General features: G+C 47.9%; 1 protein-coding gene across 1 annotated transcript in view; it reads right to left on the bottom strand.

Annotated features, from left to right (window-relative positions):
* Positions 1 to 26445, bottom strand: part of LOC149346408 (fatty acid synthase-like) — a 161203-nt gene that overhangs the window by 19478 nt on the left and 115280 nt on the right. The window contains 4 exon segments of the mRNA XM_089586406.1: positions 1684 to 1881; positions 7725 to 7999; positions 13894 to 14130; positions 25475 to 25718. Coding sequence (XP_089442532.1) covers positions 1684 to 1881; positions 7725 to 7999; positions 13894 to 14130; positions 25475 to 25718 — 954 coding nt within the window.

Consider the following 26445-nt stretch of genomic DNA (forward strand, 5'->3'; position numbering starts at 1 on the left):
CCAGTGAACCCGTTTTCCGAATGTGCTTCATCTTTCTTCGAGATTAGTTTTCTGTTTATTTTTCCGAGGGCCTTAATAAAATCTCTAAATATAACGTCTATCTCTCCCTTGTGATCAGCGTTAGCAATCTCGCAAAAGTCGCGCATTACTTCCCTTTATTTTGTTACCGTTGATACGCCCAGTAGAAATCTGTGATGAAGTGGATGTATTACGTCGTTTTGCCTTAAGTATTCTTGAATTTGCCGAGAAGTAATGCGCCCTAATATGTTGCAAGCTGTGCTCGTCAAAGCAATTTTTCTATAATTACGAGGTAATTTTTTAACGTCCCATTTTGATAGGGGTATTACCTTACTGAGTTTTTAATCATCCAGGATTCATTCTGTGCTAAGAGACTTCTCAACAATCAACGGAAGATATCTCGCTGTCCACCGCACGCATCTTTTCAGAAATTCATTCGGAATATCGTAGGTGGTAGACGATTCTCTCAGGTTGATGTTTTCCTCATAGAGCTTCAAGTTTTCTATTCCACGAACGTTTACCGGCACTGCAATGTCTTCTGGTTGGTTATAATTGGCTTTAGATACGCTCGCGGAAAAATTATTTAACCTACTGGTGCCTCGAAATCATCAGTTACTATGCCTTCTACTGTGTTTAGTTTCGTAACTTACTTCTTTGTTGGTACCAAATGTCTCCAAATTTTTTGTGGTGAGTCTCAAAGCATCTTTGCTGTGTGATGGGCGCTGTTTCAAAAATGAATGCGTACCAACTTGCCCAAATGTCTGCTTTACACCAGAATACTTTTTCTTAGCCTCCTGAATCGATGCCTTAAGTTCATGGCTAAGGGTAGTTATTCAGAAAGTTCCATGCGAGGCGTTAAATGGCGTGAAATGTTTCTTTTAATCCAAGAATTCCGAATACGTTTTGTTCCGACGTTTACCGGCACGTAAGAACATATGCATTTTTGAACTAAAGTTTTTAAGTACATCCAAAGTTCATTTACGGCAGTAAAGTCCTTAAAGCTTAGTTCTTAGAGCTTCTCCTCTCCTTACGGTCGTGAAGAACATAAAAAAGGTGTGATGTGATTTGATTTCACAATGAAGTTTTGTTCGTACTTTACAGAAGGGCATAGTTTTTGTATCTATGACGCACCCTGTGAAGCTTCAGTGGAAGCTTTGAGGATTCGTGCAATCATCGTGGGCTTCCAGCGGCAACTCTGCCCTTGTTTTGTGTACGCTAGCTAATAATTCAACCTCGTGTCATAAACAAAGAGTGCCTCTAGATGCGACCAGAAAAAGCTGCTTTTAAGACTAGGTGAGAGCCATGCTCTCCTGGGATTATAAGCGACGCCCACTTTAAAGAAGGCAAAACATAAAGCTTCACTTCATTCCCCGGACGAGCCAAGTGGCACTGTGACATGTCAAACCACTTTAGGCATTTGGAAGCAGACGGATTTTGTCATGTTCATGTGTCGACGACAAATGATCTGCGTTGATTGTATTTTCGATCACACTGTGGCTGGCTGCTAATTTCGTCAGGGCGGAAGAGGCCTTTGTCAGTTGAACCTTGCATCATAATTATGTTTCTTTATAGCGGGAGAGGCCGAGGTTAAAGCGTAATTTCAAAGTGGATTCAACCGCGCTTTTTACTGAGACAAAGGGAAAAGACGGCCGTCAACAGTCTTACTTGCAGGTATCGGCAAGCCATCGCCTCTATGGAGTCCACAGCTGTGCCTGCAGTCCACTGCACTCCAATAGCGCGCACCGGAAGGAAGGAAGCGAGCTGCAGCAGGGCGCCCACGTGGCCTTCGATGGGATGCACCATGAACACGGGCAGGGATCCATCGAGGCCGTTCATGTCGACCAGGACACTGTCGGCTACCAGCTTCTCCGCAAGTTCTAGACGGGGGATGTCTGGCACATCGTCTGCACATGAACGAAGCCAAATAAACTCCGAGCAGAGCATGTTTTAATTTTAGCAAGACTTCCCCTCTCCATGTGGTTTGGATGTCAGTCATGAGCTACTTGAGCGAGACGTAGTACTTCTCGCACATTTGTTGTATTAAAAGCTTGAAGCTGTTTACCCCCCGAAGGCATGTTGAAAATCGACCTGGATAATCTATGCAGAACGCAGTCAACATTGCACATGAGTTAATCGTGATCAACAGCGAACTACTTTTATATCGGAGTGCATATAGCGCGAACACGATATGTTGCCTTGGAGCTTTGTAGTAGTCCTTCTTCAAAGCCAACGAAACACTGATTTGTCACTTTTGTTCGCGATGCGAGATGCGACCAGGGATAGTGTTCTGCGGGTGTCGTTTTTTTAAGAAATGTGTACTTCACTCAGACTTCGCCGATTGCCTCGAGCCGGCGGCTCCTGGGTGCCGGCCCAGCCGATCGGCGCGTACCGATGTCGGCGTCTAAAAATAAGGCGCAGGCCGAGTATCACGCCGGGTTTATCTGTATAAAAAATTGGCAGTGGTTTAGCTCTGATTAAATCTGGCGGATTGCGAAAGCAACGAGAAGAGAAAGAGAGGCGATGGAGAGCGCGTGGCAGCGGCGGCGGCCCCGGCATGCTAGCTATGCGCCGATACCGCGCATGCGCAACTGGCGAGCGCGGCGGCGGTGGCACTCTGAGTCACCCGCGCAACAACGGCGGCGGCGCGTGAGCTGTGCGCCGTGTGACATGACTGCTCCTCGCGCATGCGCAGTATGACCTTTCGTCAGCTCCTCGAAATGGCTCGGCGACTCGCGTAGTGTTACTTTCGCGACAATAGTAGCTGCTTTGAACTGCTTCTACGTCATTCGAGGTCGTCTCAGTTGCTTTTGGCTCCCGGAATCTCGAAGGCTCATTGTGAGCTTCAAATTGAGCGTAGCCGAGAGCGGCGGGGATTCCGCTCTTTGACAACCACCGAGCCGATCTGTTGCTACCGCCGCCGCCATGTTGCTGAGCGCACTATGGGGCTGACCCTCGCCCACAAACAACCGAACTCGGTGGCAGGGACAGCAAATGATGTCTCGTTGATCACCGAAGAAGAGATTCTCCGAGGCTCGTGGTGGCAAAACAGAAAGAAACTGCAAGAAGCAGACGGAAATATCTTCGTGCTAGAAAACCTAACGAAAAGAACCCGTGCACTGTTGTTCGACGCTAAGAACTGGGCAAAAGTTAAGAAATACAAATACGTGTGGCATAGCAATGGCCGAATTCTGGTACGAAAGGCTGATGGACTGAATGCCGAATTGGTATCGAGCGTTGGCGACCTGGAGAAGCTTGCCTAAAGGCGGATGACCCATGGATATGGCGTCCTACGTTTTGCCGCACGACTTCCAGAAACACATAGGGAAACCGTTTTTGCAGTCATTCAAATGCTTTCATCTGAACATAAGATCAATCAAAGATAAAAAATTAGGTCTGGATTTACTTCTTGATGAGCTAAATGAGTCACTAGATTGTGTATTGCTAACTGAGACATGGTCAACGGACAGCACCGACGTTTATAGACTTGCTGGGTATGAATCTTGTTACTTAAATCGCTCCTCTGGAAGGGGTGGCGGAATTTGCATTTTGATAAACAAAATGTACGACTATGAACTGCTTGAAAATTTTTCCATCGTTACAGATGATTATGAAATTGTATCTGTTCTTGTTTACAACAATTTGTTGGTAGTTTGTTACCGTCCTCCACAAGGAAAGATGGCGCCTTTCTTTGACTACTTAGAAACGCTGTTCTCCTTTGTTGATACTAATCGTTATAGCATTATATTTGGTGGTGATATTAACATAAATATGATGAATGCTTCTTTGCAAACTAACTTTTCTGTTTTGTTGAACACGCATGGTATTAGGAACACTATTGATATGCCGACGAGAGTGACAGAAAGTTCATCCTCATTAATTGATGTGTTCCTTACAAATATTGACGCATGTAGAATCAAAGCGGGTGTACTTACGTCAGATCTCAGTGATCACTTGCCTATATTTTTGTGCGCCAAAAGTCAGTTCAGCAAAAATAAAGCACGACATACATATTTCGTTCAACATATGACACACTGCAACCTTTCCAAGTTTTATAGCAAAGTTTCACGCACTTCGTGGGATCAAGTTTTTAGGAGCGAAGATGCGAACGTTGCTTATGACACATTCATGAAAATACTGAAACCAATCTATGAGGAGAGTTTCCCTTTAGTAGCAAGGAAGAACGGTAGAAAAATCCGAAAACCATGGGTTAATGCAGAACTTTCCGCGAGGATTAGAAAAAAGAATAACTTGTACCACCAATTTGTCAAAAGCAAAGACAAAAAAATACTACTAGAATTTAAAGCTTTCCGTAATCGTCTAGATAAAGATATAAAAAAAGCCAAACGTGAATATTTAGATAATGTATTTATGCCTGCAGCAGGACAAATGGATGCAGTTGGGCGTAGACTGAACTCGATGCTAAATTACAAGATAGGAACTGAAAAAGTGTGTAAGATAAAAAGACATGATGCTGAGTTAACAGGAGAAACCTTCGCGAACGCATTCAACCAACATTTTGTTCAAGGTAACACCGCCATTTGCTCCAATGACCTAGCAAACTTTCCGCGTAATGATAACTCGGTGTTTCCGACTCCAGTAAGTGAAACAGAAACTGCAAGCATAATTCTGAATTTAAGAAATAGCAGTGCCAAAGACGTAGATGGAATTCAGGTAAAACCAATCAAACACGTTGCACATTATCTTGCTCCATGCTTAATGCATATACTTAATTTATTCTTTCAGCAGGCCATATTTCCGCCCAAAATGCAGGTCGCTCGAGTAAGCGTGCTATATAAGAAAGGTGACAAAAATGATATGGGAAATTATCGGCCCATATCGATTCTCCCGGTCTTTTCCAAAGTCTTTGAAAAAGCTATTTTAAACCGATTGACAGCATTTCAAGAAAAGCACAAATTGCTAGCTAGTAGCCAGTTCGGTTTCCGCAAAGGATTTAGCACTGAACTTGCCCTCTTGACGCAGAAAGAACACATTTTAAGTGGTTTGGAGAAAGGTAAGCTAGTCTTGGGCCTTTACGTTGACTTCTCGAAAGCATTCGACACTATCAGCCACGCAATACTTATTAGGAAGTTAGAACATTATGGCATTCGCGGAAAGGCCGGTGTTCTTATGGAATCCTACCTTAAACATCGTACCCAAATTGTAGCCATTGGTGATTCTTTATCAGATGCACTTCATGTTTCCCAGGGTGTGCCGCAAGGCAGCATCCTGGGCCCCTTTTTGTTCAATTTGTACGTGAACGATGTTTACGGCATCGCTCCATCTGCTACTTTTGTGAATTATGCGGATGATACAAGCGTGTTTTTCACAGGAGAATCAAGTGATCACCTAATAGCTGCAGCAAATGTAGCGCTTGCTAAGCTTGATGAATGGACCCCAAAAAATAGCTTGAAGATTAATGCTGATAAAACTAAAGCAGTTTTGTATCATACTAGGAACAAAAACATAGACACACAAAACACAATTACACTACGGTCAACTCCTGTAGAGATTGTGTCTAGTTTTAAAACTCTGAGTGTCATTTTTCAAAACACAATGTCATGGGATGCCCACATAGATTATATTACAAAAAAACTATCACAAATAGTAGGCATTGTTTCGCGAAATCGCCATGCATTCCCTCGCCACATTCTGATGCTGATTTATAATGGTCTTTTCTCCCCTAGACTTAATTATTGTCACTTGGTATGGGCATCGACTACTAAATCTAATATAGACAGAGTGCTCATTCTCCAAAAAAAGTTTTTAAGAGCTGTCGAAAACGTACCAATGCACTACCACACACATGAATTATTTAAAAAATACAATGTAATTCTAGTAACAAAATCCTATGACTTCCGGCTTTGCAAGTTGTTCAAACAATAAACTAAATGTAACAATTGTACTATTCAGAACATAGCTCAGCTAGAGAATAATGTAGTTTCATACCAGACGCGTCATTTTGAACCATGGAAGGTTAACACAAGTAGAACTACATGCGGTCTACAAATGCTGCAAAACAAGTTACCCCGATTACTGAACAGTTTGCAAGCTAAAAATATCCAACTCGACAATATAACTTTCAAAGCACTGCGCGATCTTTTCAAAACGAAGTAAAACGAGATTTTGTGTCTATAATATTTCCCCATGAATGTATTAAAAATGTGAGTACGTGTTACACTGAAATGTGGTAACAGTATATATGTTTTAGCGTTTTTCTTGTAATATGTTGTTTTTTTTAACTTTTTTTTTCTTTACATGTGATAAAATATGCTGTGTATAAACTTTTTTTTACGACATTCCGCCAACTGCCAATGAAAGGGGGCCTGCGGCCCTGTCAAGCTGGCTTCTGGCAGCTTTTTCTGCAGGCTTCCTGCATCATGTAATGTGATGTGAATAAACCTCTTCTTCTTCTTCTTCTTCTTCTCTTTAGCCCTACCTATCTGACCTTCAGGCAACTCTCATGACCAGTGTCTGAATAGGTTATTCTCTCTCTTTCTCGGATGCAATTCATTTCAAGCCGAAAAACAGAACTTCAGACGCCAGCCGCGAAAAGCGACTACGACAATCTCTAGCCATGAAGAAGCAGTGACGCGTGGGTACATAAACCTGGTCACAACTCACCTCAAAAAGTTAGAAAGACGCGTAACTGTCGCTTTGATTATGAACAAGCAAGTAGTACAAACCTTCGCGGCAACATAATAACATATTAATAGTAACGAACGGGAAAAAAATTCTTGCTCTACATTCATAACATGTAACTAATATTTTTGAAAAGGCGTACTTCTGGCTCAAAAAAATTTCCAGTAAAACAGAAATCGAAAAAAAACACAATTATCTCGTAATATTGACTCTGATGTCTTAGAGAAAAAAGATTTTTATGGCTGAAGAGTGTGGCGCAACCATAATAGCCTTTGAAATCATACCCTGATTGTCGTTGAGGCACATACTGTGCACTAACATCACTGTGACCTGAAGGCAATCAACAGTGATGACTACATCTTAACTGCATTGCGAGTGCTCTAATCATTTTGAAAATGTTCAAATTCATTTACCTTCCCGCTAATGGCACCAGATAAAGCCAGACCTTGCGAAATTCTGATTTAATTTCAAAGGCTCCCGAAGAACATGTTTTTCTGTCATTTCCCTGAAGAGTAAAATTTCAAAAACTATAGTCGGATACAGCTTAAGTCTGCAGTGAAGCTCCGCCCACATTCAGCCTCCGCGCGCAGAATTCCTCCCCGACGAAAAGCAGTCTGTGGCTGAAACGTTTCTTGTTACGTAAACAAGAAGCTTAGCACAAGAAAAAAGTTACGAGCTCTAGGATTTTGACACGTTGATTGTTTCATAGAGTCAAGCATTAAAAAATTGATTTCGTCTACAGTTGCGATTCGCCAGCGGAGTAATACAAGACGCCGCGGACCGCGGCCCAGTGCTAGCAACTGTTGTTTTTATAAGTTGTATCCTACTATAACACGAACTAAAGCATTTCGCAGGATGGGCGGATTCAAAACATTGAAGCTGAGACTTAATTCAAGCCACAGATATTAGTCGGCAGCAATTCAAGGTGCCAGTGGTCCTTAGGGACTCCAATGGGAGGCAGGTTGCAAAGGAATGTTTTACAGCTTTAAGCAATCACTGTATTTTTTTTTCGGGCATAATACATTTTTCTACGAAGCACAGTTCTTAGTACTTGATTCATGACGCACACTAGAGGCAATCTTGTTAAAAATAATTTTGCACTTAAGGTATCCCTCACCTTCGTCTTTGGTGGTAGTGGCACCTTGGTTCACGACGAAGTTTTCCCGGGCACCGCAACTGATTTCACGCAGGCGGGAGAAGGTAAGCTGGCGGATCTCTTGCGTGGACAGCGAAAGGTCGTAATCTCTCTCCAAAGTTTGCTTCACTTCGACACTCATCAGGGAGTCGATGGCGAACTCACTGAGCGTAACGCTGGCGCTCACGCTCGAAGGATCTTTGATACCTGTAAAAGGTTATGAGCCGGCAAATCGATCAAATTCACTTAAAAACACAATCTCTGGAAGTGAAATCTTACAGCTACGATCTCATTTAGTTCGCTATGGCCCATTGGTGCTCTCACTTAAAATAACGCTTTACAATATTGCGACGGATAATCTCCGTAAAGACGACGTGGAGGAAGTGTCCGGTGTGTGCGCGCTTTCCGCTCGGGGCTCGCTGTGCTCTGTGCCCTGTGCTCCGCTCGTCCTTGAGCCGATACAGACTACGGGCCACGTAACATCTTTGGTGGACGTGCCGGGTAGACGATCTCCACGCCAAGCAGCTCAGAAGCGGTCGTCAAGCCGGGGCTACTACCATCATGTCTCCACCCGGCGAGTAACGAACCACTCCTGCAGCTCCCTTCGTGGCCATGGCTCCACCCCAGTACCTTTTCTGAGAACAACGGCACCGATGTCGACGACTGGCTCAGCCTATATGAACGAGTGACCACCTATCACCGGTGGGATCCCACTGTGATGCTGTGATGCTGGCGAATGCTATCTTCTATCTTAGTGGCACGGCCCGGGTCTGGTACGGAACCCACGAAGAACTGACGAGCTGGGACAGTTTTAAAGAAAAGCTCCGTAGTTTGCCAGACCCGGTGACCGGAAGCTCTCCACGAAGAAGCAGCTCACGTCGCGCGCCCAGTCGTCAACAGAAAGCTATGTGGCATATATACAAGAAGTCTTGGCGCTTTGCCAAAAGGTCGACGCCGCCATGACCGAGTCAGACAAAGTGAGCCATATTTTGATAGGAATTGCGGATGATGCTTTTAGCTTACTGGTTTGCAAAGACCGCACCACCGTGGACACAATCATAAAAGAATGCCGTCGTTTCGCGCAGGTTAAAAGCCACCGAATTCCACAGCAGTTCTCTCGGCTCTCTAATAAGGCCGCCACCTCTTCCTGCGAGGAACAGCGATTACCATTCCGCGCGTCTTCCGATGATGACCCCGTCGCCGGCACTGTCACCCGGATCGTTCACCGCGAACTGGAAGCCCTTGCGCCTCTGCTGCCCAGTCCGACCGCACCTGATAACTCTCTACCCGCCGTGTCGCTGATTCAGGCCGTCGTGCGGCAGGAACTCGCTAACCTGAACCTTCCTCCGGCTGTGTGCACCACCGGAAGCCCGGACACCCCCCAGCCGCCTCTCTCTGTTTTCGTCGCACCTATTATTCTGCGCAGCGTTATCACAATCCCAATGAGTGGCGTACGGCGGACGACCGCCCCATCTGCTTCCGGTGTTCTCGCATTGGCCATATCACCCGACATTGCCGCAGTCCATGGTACTCACCAGCCCGCAACGTCTGCCCCTCCTTCTCCAGTCCTACCTCGACCCGCACGTTCTCGCTCCGAGCCCCGTCCGAACCATCTGAAGCAGCCATTCCCCCTCCACGCCGATTCTCCCGCTCTCCGTCACCGCAGGGCCGCCGCTCTCGTTCCCCTGTGACAGTCGTCTTCCACCAGCCCTTCCCATTGGGAAAACTAAATGATGCAGCTCCCGGGGGTGACGCTGCATCAACGACCCGGACCACAAATCCTCTCTCGACCTCTCGACCAAATCTCCTGGACGTCACTATCGACCGTGTTCCTGTGCGCGCCCTGATTGACACCGGTGCTCAAATATCAGTGATGAGTGCTGCCCTCCGCCGTCGTCTCCGCAAAGTCCTCTCGCCTGCAATGTCCCGTGTGCGTGTCGCGGATGAGGGCACGCCCGCTGTCGACAGTATGTGTACCGCGCACGTTACTATTGCCGGCCACAGTATACCGGAATAGTTCACGGTGCTGTCCACCTATGCCCATGACCTCATCCATGACTTCCACTGCTGGATTCAGCACCAGTCGATGTATCACTGCGACTGTTCAGTACCGAATATGCTCGCCTGTCATTCATAATCGCCTCTTTCGTTCTACTGACCCCATCTCGCCAAGATCCCGATGGCGACTATATCATTACGCCCAACCTTGACCTGCTGCTGACCCGTAACGTTGCCCTACCTTATACCATCGCCACCATCTAAGCAAATGCCTTCTCCCTGCCTTTCCTCAACTTCGGCGTCTCTTCTCAAGTGCTCCCGTCCGGCATCTGCGTGGCTACAATGCCTCCTCTCGGTCCTTTGTACGTCGCTCAGTTGGCCACCACCCCTATTCAAGACACTGCCACCCCGCGCCGGCAGTCTCCACAGTCTACCGACGCCTTCACGACCATGATGGCCACCGACCTCAGTCCCGACCAAACTGCCCAGATTCGTGCCCTTCTCGAATCTTTGTCGGATATTTTTGATGTTAACAACACGGCGCTGGGCCGAACTCTCGCCGTCAGGCACCGCAATGAAACCGGCGATGCCTCTCCCATCCAACGCCGCCCCTATCGAGTTTCAATGCCGAGCGACAAGTTATCAATGCGGAAGTTACTGAAATGCTCGCGAAAAACTATCGATCCCTCACACAGTCCCTGCGCCTCATCCATCGTACTTGTGAAGAAAAAGGATGGCGGCTGGCGTTTTTGCAATGATTATCGACATTTGAATAAGATCACTAAAAAGGACGTGCACCTCCTGCCAATATCGATCACGCACTTGACAGCTTTCATGGTGCCAAATTCTTTTCATCCATAGATCTTCGCTCCGGCTACTGGCAAATTGCTGTAGATGACCAGGAATGTGAGAAGACCGCCTTTGTGACATCTGATGGGCTTTACCAGTTCAAACTTATGCCTTTGGAATTATGCAACGCGCCAGCCACATTCGAGAGCATGATGAATGCCCTTTTGCATGGCTTTAAGTGGTCCACCTGCCTGTGCTACCTCGGTGACGTCATTGTCTTTTCGTCCACGTTTTCCACACATATCACTGACCTTTCCCAGATCCTTTCCGTCTTTCGTCATGGCGGCCTGCAGCTCAACTCGTCTAAGTGCCGTTTCGCGCACCGCCAGCTCACCATCTTGGCTCATGTCGTCAACAATACGGGGGTCCACCCTGACCCTGATAAGATCCGAACCGTCAAAGACTTTCCCCAGCCATGTTCTTGTAACGACGTCCGAAGCTTGTTAGGGCTCCTCTCCTACTTTCGTCGATTCGTTCAAGGCGTCGCCGACATCGCCCGCCCCTAACCGACCTTCTGAAGAAAGAAGCCACCTTCATCTGGGGACCCGACCAAGCACAAGCGTTTTCCAAGCTGATATGGAAGCTTACTACCGCGCCAGTTCTGGCACACTTCGATGTGACCGCTACCACTGAAGTTCGCATTGACGCCAGTGACTACGGCATCGGCGCTATCCTCTCTCAGAGGCAATCAGGAGAGCACCGTGTGATCGCGTACGCCAGCCGTCTCCTCTCTGCCGCGGAGCGGAATTACTCAATTACCGAACTGAAGTGCTTAGCTCTTGTCGGGGCGGTTGGGAAATTCCGCCCATATTTATACGGTCGCCCCTTTACAGTTGTCACTGACCACCATGCATTGTGCTGGCTCTCTGCCTTGAAAGACCCTACAGGACGGCTTGGTCGTTGGGCACTGAGCCTGCAGCAGTACCAATACTCTGTACTCTGCAAGTCTGGTCGCTTGCACGCCGATGCCGACTGCCTTTCCCGTTACCCCGTTGGCCCGTGTGACAATCCTGGCACTGACAGAGAGGATGCTCTGTGCTCTCTCTCTGTCCCCGCTAACATGGCGAAGAACAGCGCCACGATGCCGAGCTGCGCTCAATTATCGACCGCCTCAACACCGCCCCATTCGACCCTCCGATGCGCCGCTGTGTGCTCCGTGATGGAGTTTTATACCCCAGGAGCCTTAACCAAGATGGCCCAGACCTACTTCTTGTTGTGCCCGAGCACCTTCGCACTGCTGTCCTCCAACAGCTGCATGATCTTCCCTCTGCTGGTCACTTGGGTGTCTCCCGTACTTACGACCGCGCACGTCGTCGATTCTTTTGGCCCCGCCTCTACCGCTCTGTACGCAGCTATGTTGCTGCCTGCGACGAGTGCTAGCGCAGGAAACGCCCTAGCACTCTGTCATCCGGTGTGCTTCAGCCCATTGACGCCCCACCGGAACCTTTCCATCGCGTCGGCTTAGACCTTTTCGGACCATTTCCGGAATCCGCCTCGGGACACAGATGGCTCGCTGTTGCCACAGACTACGCTACTCGTTACGCGATCACACAGGCACTCCCCATCAGTACGGCTACTGATGTTGCCGACTTTCTTTTGACCGGCCTCATCCTACATCACGGGGCTCCCCGTCAACTTCTTACCGATTGAGGCCGATGATTTCTGTCCAGACTTGTGGCTGACATTCTTCGGTCGTGCTCTATAAAACATAAGCCCCCCCCCCCCCCCCCCCCTACCACCCGCAGACGAACGGCCTCACAAAACGCTTCAACCGCACTCTCACTGAAATGCTGGCTATGTACACCCCCCGTCAAACGTATACAGCCCAAGGGGTTTGCTTCGAAGCTGTTTAGCGTGGACCCCTGGCGCATCAAGCAGTCCAAACCTTGGGAGCATGGAGGACGCAGCGCCATTCCCCTTTCCTTACATTATGCTCACTGAGGGCGCATAACAAGTCACGCTGCAGGCCTCACAAACAAACCGCTTGGGCTGTATACTTTTGACGGGGGATGTACGTTTCTCCGGACCATCGCGATTGGGATATCGCTCTCTCCTATGTGACCTTCGACCAAAAACCACTCCCGCCATGACACTGCCGGTTACTTCCCTTTTTATCTTTTGTACGGCCGCGAGCCCCTGCTGCCTCTGGACACGCTGCTTTCCACTTCTACTGCTCCGCCATCTGCATACACTCACGACGCCATTACTCGCGCTGACCACGCTCGCCAACTCGCACGCTCCCGGCTCCTCGCTTCCCAGACCTCTCAGCAGGCATTCTACAACCGCCGTCACCGTATGGTCTCCTTCTCCCCTGGCTCCCTCGTCTTGCTTTGGTCGCCATCCCGCCGCGTGGGGCTCTCTGAACAACTTCTGTCCCGCTATATCGGCCCGTACCGTGTCCTGCGCCAAGTCACCGCAGTCACCTATGAGATCGGTCCGTCCTTCGCCGGTGGCACGTCCTCTCAGCATCAGACTGATGTTGTGCCCGTTTCTCGCCTCAAACCCTACGTCCGCAGTCCCCCTCACTGGCCTGATGAACACCGAGACGGTGCCTTTTCGACCGGGGGGCCGTGCAACGGATAATCTCCGTAAAAACAACGTGGAGGAAGTGTCCGGTGTGTGCGCGCCTTCCGCTCGGGGCTCACTGTGATCTGTGCCCTGTGCTCCGGTCGTCCTTGTGCTGGCATAGACTTCGAGCCACGTAACAATATTTTGTCTTCTGCAGGGTTATATGCACTAGAAAATTTTGATTGGGCAATCATGTAACGGGACTTTCAGCACTCGTTGTGGAGGTGCTCATTGTGGTCATGTAGGTGCAAGGGAGTAATGTGAAAGAGCCTTAATGAGAGAAATGACACATCGAAGGTGATGTCGTCACATTGGTCGAGTGACGTAAGTTGACATCGGTTATGATAGCCACATTATGATCACGTAATTACGAACGAATGACGCAACTTATGCAGAGACCTTTTTCCTGTTGTCCTTGTTTTTCTTGCAAACGTTTTGCTAGCAGAACCAACTCGCCCAGCTTTCAGTTATTCTAGGCCTTTAACCGCTGAAGATATGAAAATGCCGAAAAATTTTAGTGCTCACATATTATCGTTAAATTCAACGTCTTTTTAGAGAATTTCTCGTCACGCTTAGCCGTCTATTCTTAAAGCCGCCATCGACTCTGCGGACGCCTTGCAAGCGTGTTGGTATTCAAGCTGCGCAAGTATTACTGCCTCTTAATATGGCAGGCAACAGTTACTTACCAATAATGTGCGCGACACATTGTGCAAGATCATGGTTTTTCCTGCTTAGCGACTGAACGGACCCATCCTCCTTGACGAAGCTCGAGACTACTGGATGGCCGTGGCCCAGGAAGGAGTCCATGAGCGTCATGCAGGAGGCAATCCGCTGAGGCATGACTCCTGCACCCTGCAGGCCGTCGTCCATGGTCTCGCTGACCACGCCAACATCCCCGATGATGCCCCACTGGATGGCCAGTCCTGAAGCGAGGGGAGCGACGTCCTAGGAGTGACAACAGCTTACCTGCGTTTCTATATTGTTACCATGTGTACTTGAGCTTTCAATATGTTCCGCCTCCTTGAACAATCAGTTTGTAAGGTGATGGTAGTAAAAGGTGGTGAGATGTGATTTCTTTAAGAGGTCAGAATTTCTTGATGGCGATCCTGCAAGATTCTTACTCTGGGTTAGTGTGTTCGGGCTAATTTATATTTACTTAAGTACCATGAGGGCTCGTTTAGGCATTACAGTGGGGCGGGTGAGCTGCTCAGGTAACACAATTACTAAAAAAAAACTACACAAATAAGGATACATCCAGAGGAGAATGGTTAGAACAGTGACAACGACTCTTTGCCTCACCCACCATGCACCACTGAATTGATAACATCGAACCTTTGGCTTTAGGCAAAGATGAAGGAGGATCTGAAGGATGCACCCTTCAGATCTTCCTGAACCTGGCGAAAGATGTCACTATTTCAGAGCTTCACAGGTGTTGTGCACGCCCGCCCTTATTACCCTTATTAATGCGTTACCATTAGCGGGGTCAGTCCGTGTGGACTGGCGAGCGCCGTCTGTCGGTTGCCAGTGGCGGGTGGCCCCCTTGCCACTATCGGCAGCCAGCCCCATGCCGACTCGGCTACGAGCGAACTTGATATACTACCTCTACGAACTTAGTTTAGAGCACTACCTCGCATATAACGGACCTTAGTATGTCACCTCGGATGTAACCAACTGATGTTTGTGAACCCCGGATGTAACGAAAGTATGGCTGCTGACGGCTTAAAACGATCCACCGAGGATCGCCTAAGCTTTTTTCTTCACTAGGCATCAAACCAACACGTTCGGCAATTGCGTCGGCAATACGTGATGTGCTGTTGTATAAGGCATTTAAAACTGTCTGTTAAATGTAAAATCTTTCGATTTCAACAATTAACAGAATTTATTGCACAGAATGCGGAGCTCTGTGGCACAACTTTGCCACAACTTTGTGTTATGATTGGTGAAATGAGCAATGCAATTACATGCACTTCTTCCCTGTATTGTTACAGATTGAATTGTACGCACAATGGTTGAATTATCATAAGTTTATTTTACCAACAAAATGTCATGGCTGCAGAGCACCCATATGAAAGCTGCCTCTGAGTGGCTCACACTTACGATATACAATATGTTTCTTTTATGCAATACAGCAAGTTGGATTTTTCGGTTCAAACAGAAAAGCAAAAATAAACGTACGCCAAATCATTTTTTTTTAGGCTTAAACCGAAAAAGGTCAGCATTCCTGACATCCATGTTCCAACTGGTTCCAACTAGCTGTCTATTAAGAACCAGTTACAGTATGTCACAGAAGGAAATCAAGGAAGCGCTGGAACCAGGAACGCGGTGATAAAACAGATTCTTTGCAGTTCAGTACCCTGGTTATCAGTTTTGAGGAATTGCCTATCAGGAGGCTCCGCATCCAAGCGCTCTCCACTAGAGTAGCACCGTCTGCGCAGACATATCTAGGCTTCTGACAAGGTTTGGTACCCTTTTTGCGACTAAAACTTCGCATGATACGGTTTGATACTAATCTTCTGAAATGGCTTGAGTGGCTTCTGATGATGATCAATTTTTTGTGGCGCAAAGGCAGCTTCCGTATAAGAGCGCAATTCCACAAGGTATTTTCGTCGGCACAAGGTGGGGTCAAAGACCCACTTCCTAAGAGCTTCACCACAGGTGAGACGAGCACCAGGTCAGGACAAGCTCGTACCATTGGCTCTAGGTATCGAACCTATCGCCTGCCGTATGCGAGGCGAATGCCCAAACCGCTAGGCCACTGCTGCGATATTCAGTGCTTCCTAAGGGGACTTGTGTAGTTTGTAACAGCTAAAGGCAACCTGTTTTCACCCCTTTCTTTCTTTTTTTTTTAGCATTCATGAATGACATGCCGAATTCTGTTACCTCGTCAATTCATTTATTTGCAGATGATAGTGTGGTTTTGCGTGAAGTAATAAACGATGACGACACGCCTAATTCAAACTCATATTAACAATACTTGCTCTTGGTGCCAAAAATGGCAAATGAAACTAAAGGTCAACAAATGTAAATTCATGCGCATTTCAAAGTCGCCCGGCAGCTTACTTACGTATCATTTTAACGATACTCCTCTCGAATTTCTTGATCCATAGAAAAACCTAGGCTTTCATATCCCTTTTAGATTAGCAGAAAAGCTCACGCAGAAATTATGTGAACAAAGGTACCTGGAAGAAAAGAAACATTTACTGAGCCCCCGCTAACGCCAATATTACATTTCAAAAAAATATTTTCGTTGCCAGCCTGAGTACATATCGTCAGCTTTCCACCCAGACACTAATGATCTCATTAGCGAGCGAGAAGTGATTGAAAACGCTAGTTTCATCCTTCCTAATTTCCCCTCGTTTCAATGTTTCGACCATCCTGAACAAAACCATCTAGTCTGTTACGTCACTCGGGAAGCAGAGCCCACCGTCTGCGCCACTTCGTTTCCTCCACCTTGAATATTTTTATACCGGGTTCTGCATCGCGCCTCGCCGATGAATAGCGGAGTAGGCTTTCCTGCCCACGTGACTAAAAAGGCGTATGCTCCGTCTTAATCACGTACCGGGGCACAACGGCGCTCTCTTTTCCTCCTCTATTTCCTCTTCGCGCTCCTTTCTGCTGTGCTGCAAACGCCGAAGCCACATAATCGAGTAACGTCCCTGTGGTGTCTGGTTCAGACCAGACGCATGACACGGGACCACGCAAGCAACGTTTTTAGATCCCCTTCAGTTTGAAAGCTGCGGTGCGCGGATTGTCGCCTTTCCGTTTCCTTCCGTGCGGTGGCGCTCGCCACGCTGTTTGCCCGACCAGCGTGGCCCTTCGCGTTTACGCCATGGTCACCGCAGCCTGATTTGGAGCAGCCAGCAGATATCAGCATGGAAAATATCAGCTGTCCTGTGCCAGTTGTTGGCAGTGACGCTTATCTTACAGTATAAAAAAGCTTCAAGCAAGGGTGCTTAGAGCATCCCACCAAAAAGTTGCTAGAGTTTACCAACATTGTAAACAAAGCAATCCCGATTTCTTTGAAGGAAGGTCCCGTTTTTGAAAGGGACGTTTTTTGGGAGCTGCTAGACGAGCTTGAATTGCAAAACCTTGTTCGGCTTGGATGTGCAGAGCATATGGCCACTTTTACATGCCAAGTGCTGCATTTTGTCATAGTGACACGCATCCACTTCTAGGCGAGAGACGTGAACCGTCGGCTAGAGAACAGAGAAATATTGTCATTGCAAATAAAAAAGCTCGCCTTCAAGTAGCCATTCCCTCCGTGCTTCCGACTTAGTGTGTCTGCATTTAATGCTTGTCTGTGTTCAATGAAATTAACATTCTAAAAATGAAAGTGCAGTACGCTGCTCCTGTCTGTGCTATCATTGCAAATAAAAAGCTCTTCTATAGTTATTCCCTCCCTGCATCCAGCTAAGTGTGTCTGCATTTATACTTGTGTTCTCTGAAATTGGAATTCTAAAGAACGTGCAAAATGCTGCTCGCATGTGCGGTGCTTCGTTGATAATATAGCGCGGAATTTCGTGACTGATCTAGAAGCGGAACATCGCTAGTTTTATCCTTTCATTAATGTTTCGTGCATTCTCTCGAATAAATATTGATAGCTCTACTCCAACATACGCATATCATCAGCGCTAAACGTCGCAAACGTGATGCGATAAAGCGCAATGCAAACGATTGGTTTTTTGCGAACTGGCATCAGCCTGCTCTTTATCTCACCCTTACTAGCCAGGTGAAACATTTCTTTAACCATGAGGCTGAAGTTTCAACGTGACAGCTCCAAAAGTACAGCAAATTTGAGTTCGACGTGTTCGCTCCCAATGTTATCGCGGATGAGAACAGGCTGTCACAGCAACTGCCAAGCGCGAGCGCTCCGGCGCCTCCGGGCCGACAGCGACAGCAGCGCCGCGTGGTGAGTGGAAGTGGACGGGGGCCGCTTTCTCGGGCGCGGCGCGGGGGAGCTTGCAAACTGAAAGGGATCTAAAAACGTTGCACGCAAGCGCAGTATGCAAAAACACTCTCCTTTATTCATCACAGTGAAGCCACTTACATAGGAAATCATATTGAATGACGATGACGATATGTACACTGAAAGAAACGAAACTGAAACAAGAAAGAAAGATACAACATCGCCTCCCGCTTGAAAATACAACATAGCAATTTACAACAACCAAAATAGCACGAACTAAACACTTAATGTTCAGGTAAAGAAAACCCAAATCTTTCTACAGGTCGGCGTACCCTAGTGCTTCGACGCAAAGGTTGCTCCACCGAATCCTCTAAAGGAGCAACCACTTCTTCAGTAACTTCAGCCCTTGTTTCCGGCAATCGCAACAATTCACCCTGTTCAGCGCCTGCGCGGCTTTCAGGCCCAGCGGTACCCGAGTAGTGATGAGGCAATTCCCATGCCCATTGTTCTATTGCTTGCGATTGATTGCAGGGAACCCGAACTAGTTTAGACGCGTTCCAGCAACGACCGTCGCTCATCAAAAAGCTATTTTTGCCTTTTCTGCCGACAATCTTGAAAGGTCCCATGTAATTTACCGACGCTTTCCCACCGCCTGCTGGCTTGCGTACACGAACGAAGTCCCCTTCTCTAAAGGCTGGTCTTTTCGCCCCTCGCCTCCTGTCCGTATACTGTTTTGCATACATCTGCTTCGCCTTAACCCTACCAGGAACATTTTTATTCGAACCGGCATGGACACCCTCTCTTGTCGGCAAACCCACTGTATTGAGTCTTGTCCTCGGCTGGCGCCCGTGGAGCAACTTAGCTGGCGACACACCCGTTGTCGCATTCGGCGTGGACCTATATATGCCGAGATAGTCAACCACAGCAGCCTGGAGGGGCCGTTGTTCCAATCGGGCAACCTGCATGAAATCTTTCAGCACGCGATTAAAACGTTCAATCGCGCCATTTCCCTGTGGATAGTACAGAGAAGAACAACGATGCGCAATACCCCTCTCTCTCAAGAATGTTTCAAACATTTGCGATCTAAACTGCGGCCCATTATCTGTGACAATTTCTTCCGGATAGCCTTCTCGGCTGAACACAGTCTGCAAAATATCGACCACACTCTGTGACGTTACTGTAGATGAAACGGCAACCTCAGGCCACTTGGAATGATAATCGATCAGCGATATCATGTACCTACAGTTTGAAGGGGCCCAGTCAATCGGTCCCACTATATCCATTGCTAACTTCTGCCATGGTAGCGCTGTAAACGTCACCGGCTGCAGCGGTGCAAACGACAGTTTAGCGGACTTGTCCGCGGCCTGGCAGATATGACAAAAATGAATTGCTTCTTCTACCTGTTTATTCAAACGCGGCCACCAGTAAAGATCACGTAGTCTCTGCTTCGTCCTCACAATTCCTGGGTGACCTTAGAGCGCAAAACCAAACAGGAGCGAGGTTAATTCACTCGGAACAACTACCTGCTCGCCGCGCATCAAAAGGCCATCAACGAAAGAAAGCTCTTCCCGCACGTTAAAGTACGGCATTACTTCTGCTGGCAAAGCTTTTCTAGGCGCCCAACCATGTACCACGTGCACAACAACCTGTTGCAATGTGCTGTCTGCAGCAGTGGCCACCTGCAGCCGTTCCTTTGTTAGGCACTCTGATACAACGGACACAATTTCTTCCTGCATCGTCTGGTGCGAATCACAGTCGAGGTAGGCGGGAAAGCGCATCGGCCACGACATTTTGCGATCCCTTTTGGTACTCTATGTCGAAGTTATAATACAAAAGTCGAGCTGACCATCTGGATATACGCAAAGGTCGGCGTCCTGTACCGGCAGCTGTAAGTAACCTCACCAGTGCCTGGTGGTCCGTACGTAACAAAAATTTTCTACCCCACAAGTAGACGTGCCAGCGCTCGCACGCGAAGAGACAAGCATGGGCCTCCCGTTCCCCAGCGGAGTACTTCCGCTCAGCAGGAGTCAGGGCACGTGATGCGAAGGCCACCGTGCGTACGCTGTCACCATCACGTTGCTGAAGAACGGCTCCCAGACCCTTATCAGAAGCATCTGTCGTAACAACTACATCAAGGTCTGGGTTAAACATTTGTGTGACTGGGCTTGAAGACAAAGCTGTCTTAACAAGCTGGAAGCTACGCTCAGCCTCATCATCCCACGTGAAATGGTGACCAGAGCGCAGGAGCCTTCTAAGCGGCTCGACGAGATCAGCAAATCGCGGCACAAACCGAGCATAGTAACCAGCGAGACCCAAAAATGACCTCAAAGTGGCAACATCGTGAGGAGCAGGCACTTTGACAATAGCGTCAACCTTAGACTGCAATGGTGTGAGCCCTTTTGAGCTCACCGTATGCCCTAAAAAGGATAGTTCTGAAAGCAGCAAATGTGCATTTCTGGTTGAGCTTCAAACCTAAATCACCAATGCGTTTTAGCACCTGGTGTAGATTCTTGTGGTGCTCCTCACGTGTCTTGCCTCACACAATCACATCATCAATGTAACAAAGTACGCCTTTACAATCTTTCAAAATATGCTGCATCATTCTCTGAAAGGCTGAAGGGGCAGATGCAAGGCCAAAACACACTCTCTTAAAACGAAACAATCCTTCGTGGGTGATAAAGGTGGTTAGTCCCCGACTTTCCGGAGTCAGTTCTAGCTGGTGGTATGCCGACGCTAAGTCGAGCTTTCAGAAGCACGTTCCTCCAGCTAGTTCATGAAGTAATTCCTCTGTATGCGGAAGAGGAAAAGCATCGGCAATTACTGCCTTGTTCACTTCACGTAGGTCCACACACAACCTAATTGAACCGTCCTTCCTCACGACGACGATCGGTGAAATCCACTCCGATGCGTCGACAGGTTCAATTATATCTTCGGCCAGCAGGCGTTGTATCTTTACCGATACCTGTTGCCGTAGCGCGATCGGCAGGCGTCGGAGTTTCGCAACGACTGGTTTCACAGATGAACGGCAGTTAACATGGTGAACAAAGCCTTTCACATGCCCTAACTGTTCCGTGAACAAGTGCGCAAACTGGTGCGTAAATTCTGAAGGCAGTGTATCAGGGCATGTCACCTGGCAGCAATTCAAGGTTGAGCCGTTGATAGTGATTCCCAGGCTCCGAACGGCATCAAGCCCCAGCAGCGAAGTGCCCTTGGTTGTGACATGAAAAAGCACACTGGCTCTGTTTCCCTTGTAAGATACGTCAGCAAGAAAGCAACCGCTTAAGTTGATTTGTTCTCCGGAATAGTTGCACAAATTGGCAGTCGGCGGTCGTAATGAGTACGTGTCGGCTAGATATTTGTGGTAGTGCTCTTCACTGAGCAAAGAAACCGTAGCGCCTGTGCCGACAATCAACGACAATCTTATCTTCCCGATAGAAATGTTGGCTCGAATATCTTTCGCCGACGCATTACGGTCACAGATTTGAAGTACCGTGACGGCGTTGGCCTTCTCGGGCTTTAGAACGGCATATTTCTTTTTCTTCGATTTGAACATGCTTGAAATGTGACCAATTTTTCCACAAGAGTGGCAACGCTTGTTCCTCGCCGGACATGCAGTCGAGTTAGCCATATGCGATGACGAGCCGCACCTGTAGCAACTTCCTTGCTTAGAGTCTGACCTTTTTCGCACATCTTGAATCTTGTTCACAGTGCTATGCGCGAATTCCCCGAGCTCTTGTTGTGTTTGCTAAATTTGCTTCCCGATGTCAACAGCACGTTGCAATGTAAGCGATGACCCTTCATAAAGCATGCGTTCACGTGTTGTTCGTGACGAAGTGCCTTCCAGTAATTGGTCTCGAATCATGCTATCGGTAGCACTGCCAAAATTGCAAGTAGACGCAAGGTCCCGAAGACTGTTTGTAAACGCTTGAAATGTCTCACCAGGCAGTTGTAGTCTTTGGCGAAATCGGCGCCGCTCCACCAAATCATTCGTAGCGCTCGCGAAATGCGTATCCAGTGCAGCAAGCGCGTCCTTGAACTGGTCCACCTCTTCCTCCTTGTCCCCCTTGTCCTCTGCCTTGGCGTCCGCAGTCACGTCTGCTCCTTGTGCAAGGATGCTGTAGAATATTCGCTGGCCTTCAACCCCGAGCGAGTTTAGCAGAATTGCCTTGCAACGCTTCGGCTTCAGTTCATCGCCGCCAATGGCCTCCAGGAAATTCAGGAATACGCGTTTCCACTGCTGCCAAGGCACAGCCGGGTCACCGGGTGCAGGCAAGAAAGGGGGCGGTGCTGGGAAACACCCGAGTGACATGGCTCCGATACTGATCGTCGTCGCCAATATGTGGTGTCTGGTTCAGACCAGACGCATGACACGGGACCACGCAAGCGCAGTATGCAAACACACTCTCCTTTATTCGTCACAGTGAAGCCACTTATATAGGAAATCATATTGAATGACGATGACGATATGTACACTGAAAGAAACGAAACTTAAACAAGAAAGAAAGATACAACAGTCCCCTTAACTATTTAGGCAGTGAAAGCCTGCCTGTGATAATATAAATCACAGAAGTCGCGCTCAATAAACTCCATTTTAATCAGTGAGCGTCCCCGCCGAAAGTACATCTTGCGATCGACTGTAGCCCATCTTCTCGACATTTTTCTCACTTGGTTCAAATATGGGGGCATTCCGGGGCATTTAACTGCAGCTTTGGCAGCAACTCCTAAATGTCACCAACATTGGTGCATATTTGGAACGCTGGCGCGGCGCGGAAGGAATCTCGCCCGCGAGCTCCATAGATGGTTCGAGAACCACGCAGAAAATTTTACTCACTGTCGGCTGAGAGCGCGTACCCTTGAGCGTGCTGTGTGGCGCCCTCTCAGCATGAGATTTGTTAATAATTTAGGAGGTCGTGCAAGAGGGGTGGGACAAGAAGTAGGGGGAATGCGCTGCCCGGTAACTTCCTCTTTGTTCCTGTAGGGGTCCCCGCAGCTGGGCTGCGCTAGGTAGGAGGAAAATAATATCAAAGCAGAGCAGAGGCGGATAAGTCCAGAGAAGAGGACAGCAGAATGGCAAAAGAGCCGAAGATGGGGCTGCAGTTGAAGTCCATGCGTGTGAGTAAGTGGAGAAGGCGGGCACAATTTGGTACGCGCTGGGGTGATGCTATTAGGGGGAGTAAAGCGGTCATCCAGGGACCCCCCCCCCCCCCCCCCCCGCCCTTGTTTAGATTACCTTACCGCATGAGCGGATAGCGGGGAAAAAAATTGCGAGGACACTTCGGCAAATAAAGTGTTGAGAGACGAAGGCGAAAATACTATGCCGTGAAGACTTCCGGTGGATGCGACGTAACGCCGTTCCGTGGCTATGTTGATACCCAAATTATACATCTTTCGGGGATCTTAAGTTTTAATTACGCTGAATTACACATTTTTCCATCTAATTTGACATAAATCCGCCGTTTTTCCGTCCATTCTTTGAGAATTTTCACTGTGCCCTCACGACTTTCGATGGATAAGACCACACACCATTCCCGTGGCTATTCGACGTCCGCGCCTTTGCGACGCAATTTCGACATTTTTGCCAATAATTAATGAACTAATTAATCTACAGTCGTGAAACTTGGCTTCTAGGTGAATTTTTCCCAACCCTATCTGAAGCAACCAGTGGCGTGCGGTGCCCATTTCGCTCGCGCACGGCGGCGCAGGTTGGAAGAGGAGTAACTCCAAGCATATGAAAAACTCCTCCCTCGCCTGAACAGTGGCGATGCGTGCCTCGGCAGGAGGTGAGAGGAATGCTATGCGGTTAATACTTTGTGCGCGCCTGCCTCCACGCGAAGTTACCGCGGCGCGCCCGATATGGGAGGGGCGATTAGCGCCGTCACTCAGTCCGTCCCGTAGTTAAAGCGTCGGAGAAGCGCTCCCGCATGACTCCCGGGTAGACACCACTCGCCTAGCCACGGACCAGCGAGGCAGCGCACGCTAGCTGTCCCGAATACTGGCGCGTTCCATCATGATCCTTCGGTCGTCGGACTGTCGCAGTGCTCGGTGAACAAATTTTGTTGTGTTTTGTTTGTCTCTTTCGAGTATAGGGTACTTAAGGTGCAAGATTTCTTTTGTATTGTAACATCTCTCGGGTGTTACTATGCATGTGTCGCAAAGTTTCGGAATCACTTTGTATGTCTAGTTACGAGTGATTACTAATTGCTCCCTATAGCCTCTTTGCTATAAGTTGCTTTGTTTCTGAGCCTTCGACTCCAACTCATTCCTCTTGCGACCGGCAAAAGCTGGGCATCAAAGCGAGCCCCCTCTGTCACTTGGTAGCTTGATCCTGGCTGAGCTTGTCACACTGAGTCGAGGGCATAGGCTAAGGAACGGAACAGCTATACCGGCACGCTATAAGGGTGTCTGGGAGCTCACGCAACCAGTGCGCGCTGGTGACACTAAAGCACACCCATATGGCACGGGGATGGGAAACTGTCTGCTCTAGAAATGCAGCACGTGCTGTGCTTTGGAGATATGGCTTGGGATTTTCTGCGAGCGCCTGCGATTGTGCTTGCACCGACTACTAAAATATTCATATAATGCGGAAGCTGATCATCTCTACCTGCCGCGCTGTTTGGTTTTCATTACGTACCACTCGCGAAGAGAAGTAAGGTGTGATAACTTCGGCGTGCTAATGGGTCGTCCTTTCTTCAACGCACATGCACTCTGAGCAAGGCAGAAGAGTTTAGCCCAAGTAGTTTGAAAGAACTCCTTGCTGGGCGTGTTGGTGCATGGCTAATGTTAAGAACGAGTTGCGCTGGCATAAATGACGAGCACAGGAAAGATGATGTAGACGGAAAGAGCGCAACCGTCTTTCAGTCTACATCGTCTTTACTGTGGTCGTCTTTTAAGTCTGCGCAGCTCGTTCTTAATAACAGTTCAGCAAAGCGACATACAATATAAAGAATAAATCAAAGTTCCCCTGGCTGCTTTCCATCTCCTCTGCAATGTACTTGAGATCTTCTCTAGTAATTTCAGTGAAAAATTTACCGCCTCATTCATCATTGTAGTGACAGAAAAATGGTTGTCTCTTGTTAAGTTTTCGTCTTTCCTTGCTTTTAAAGTGCTCTTCTGCACAGTATGCAAGCGTTCGGTCTTTGTCAGAGTTATAGTTTACTGGCTTAGCTTATAAGCATCGCAGAAGGCTCCTGTAGCATTCTTGGAAGTCTTCACCTTTACGGCAGTGAAGTTGAAAAATATCAAATGCTGGCGTCGTTTAGCCAGCCATACCGCATAATACAGAAGCCATTACCTGTTCTGTACACTTTTGACAAAGGCTGTACATGCTTTCACGAACAAGCAAGGGACGTAAGACAACTCACCGGGCAATCCGTCCGCCACTCGACGCTCACAGATGCGCTCCATCGCGGAGTTGGCGTAGCCGTAATTGGTCTGCCCAGTATTGCCGCGGCCACAAAACAACGAAGAGAAGACGACGAAGTGATCCAGATACGGGCACAGTTTCCGCGACATTTCGTCCAGCCAATGTGTACCGGCAACTTTGGGCTTGCACACTACTTCGAAGCTTTCTGGCGTTTGGTTCTCGATCAATGCGTCTCGAAGTACCTGCGGGCAGCAAAGGCCTGTGAGCATGGCTGAATGACTGTGGAGAAAGCGGTGATATACGAACGACCTTGATGGAAACACAAATTATAAATTACTGGAAGTGAACGGTTCGTTTCCACACGCAATTACAGAACAGCTGTATTTGATCTGATTTGGGCTTTGATTAGACAAACATCTGTACATGCGAATGTTACACGAAATTCAACTTCGCTAATTCAACTCATGTATTAAAAATTCAACTCGAAACTCAGCTCATGTATCTAAAGTACATATGAGGTCAAGCTCATTCTTGCAGCAAATGTCTTCAAGAAGATTACAAAGGCATTAACATATTAATCAAAATGAACACATTAATGCAGTCTCCGGTCGTTATTGCAGACGAGACCACAACTATGGATTTCTTGGCAAAAATGCTCAAAGCATTGAAAAAAGAAAAAAAAACAATCATGTTCACTTTTGAAGCTTGGAGCTCAAAAATTGAAAGCCTTGTTTCCGTGGAGGCTTAACCTCGCGGTCAAATTCTATTACGTATTGCCCGGTCTAGAGCCTGCGTTAAATAGCCCGGCTTTCTAAAGTCTGGACACGATAGGAGAAACAAACTTTCGTTACCTCCTTGAAATACTGCCGGTTCTCAAAACATTTTCCTTGTGAAAAAAAAAAATCACTTGCTCATAAGACAAGCTGGTGCTGGCCGCACCAATATTTCAGAAGAGGCGAGTTTTTCCTA

Source organism: Amblyomma mixtum, chromosome 4 (genome assembly GCF_055824585.1).
Source record: "Amblyomma mixtum isolate Tamu chromosome 4, ASM5582458v1, whole genome shotgun sequence".
NCBI lineage: Eukaryota > Metazoa > Arthropoda > Arachnida > Ixodida > Ixodidae > Amblyomma > Amblyomma mixtum.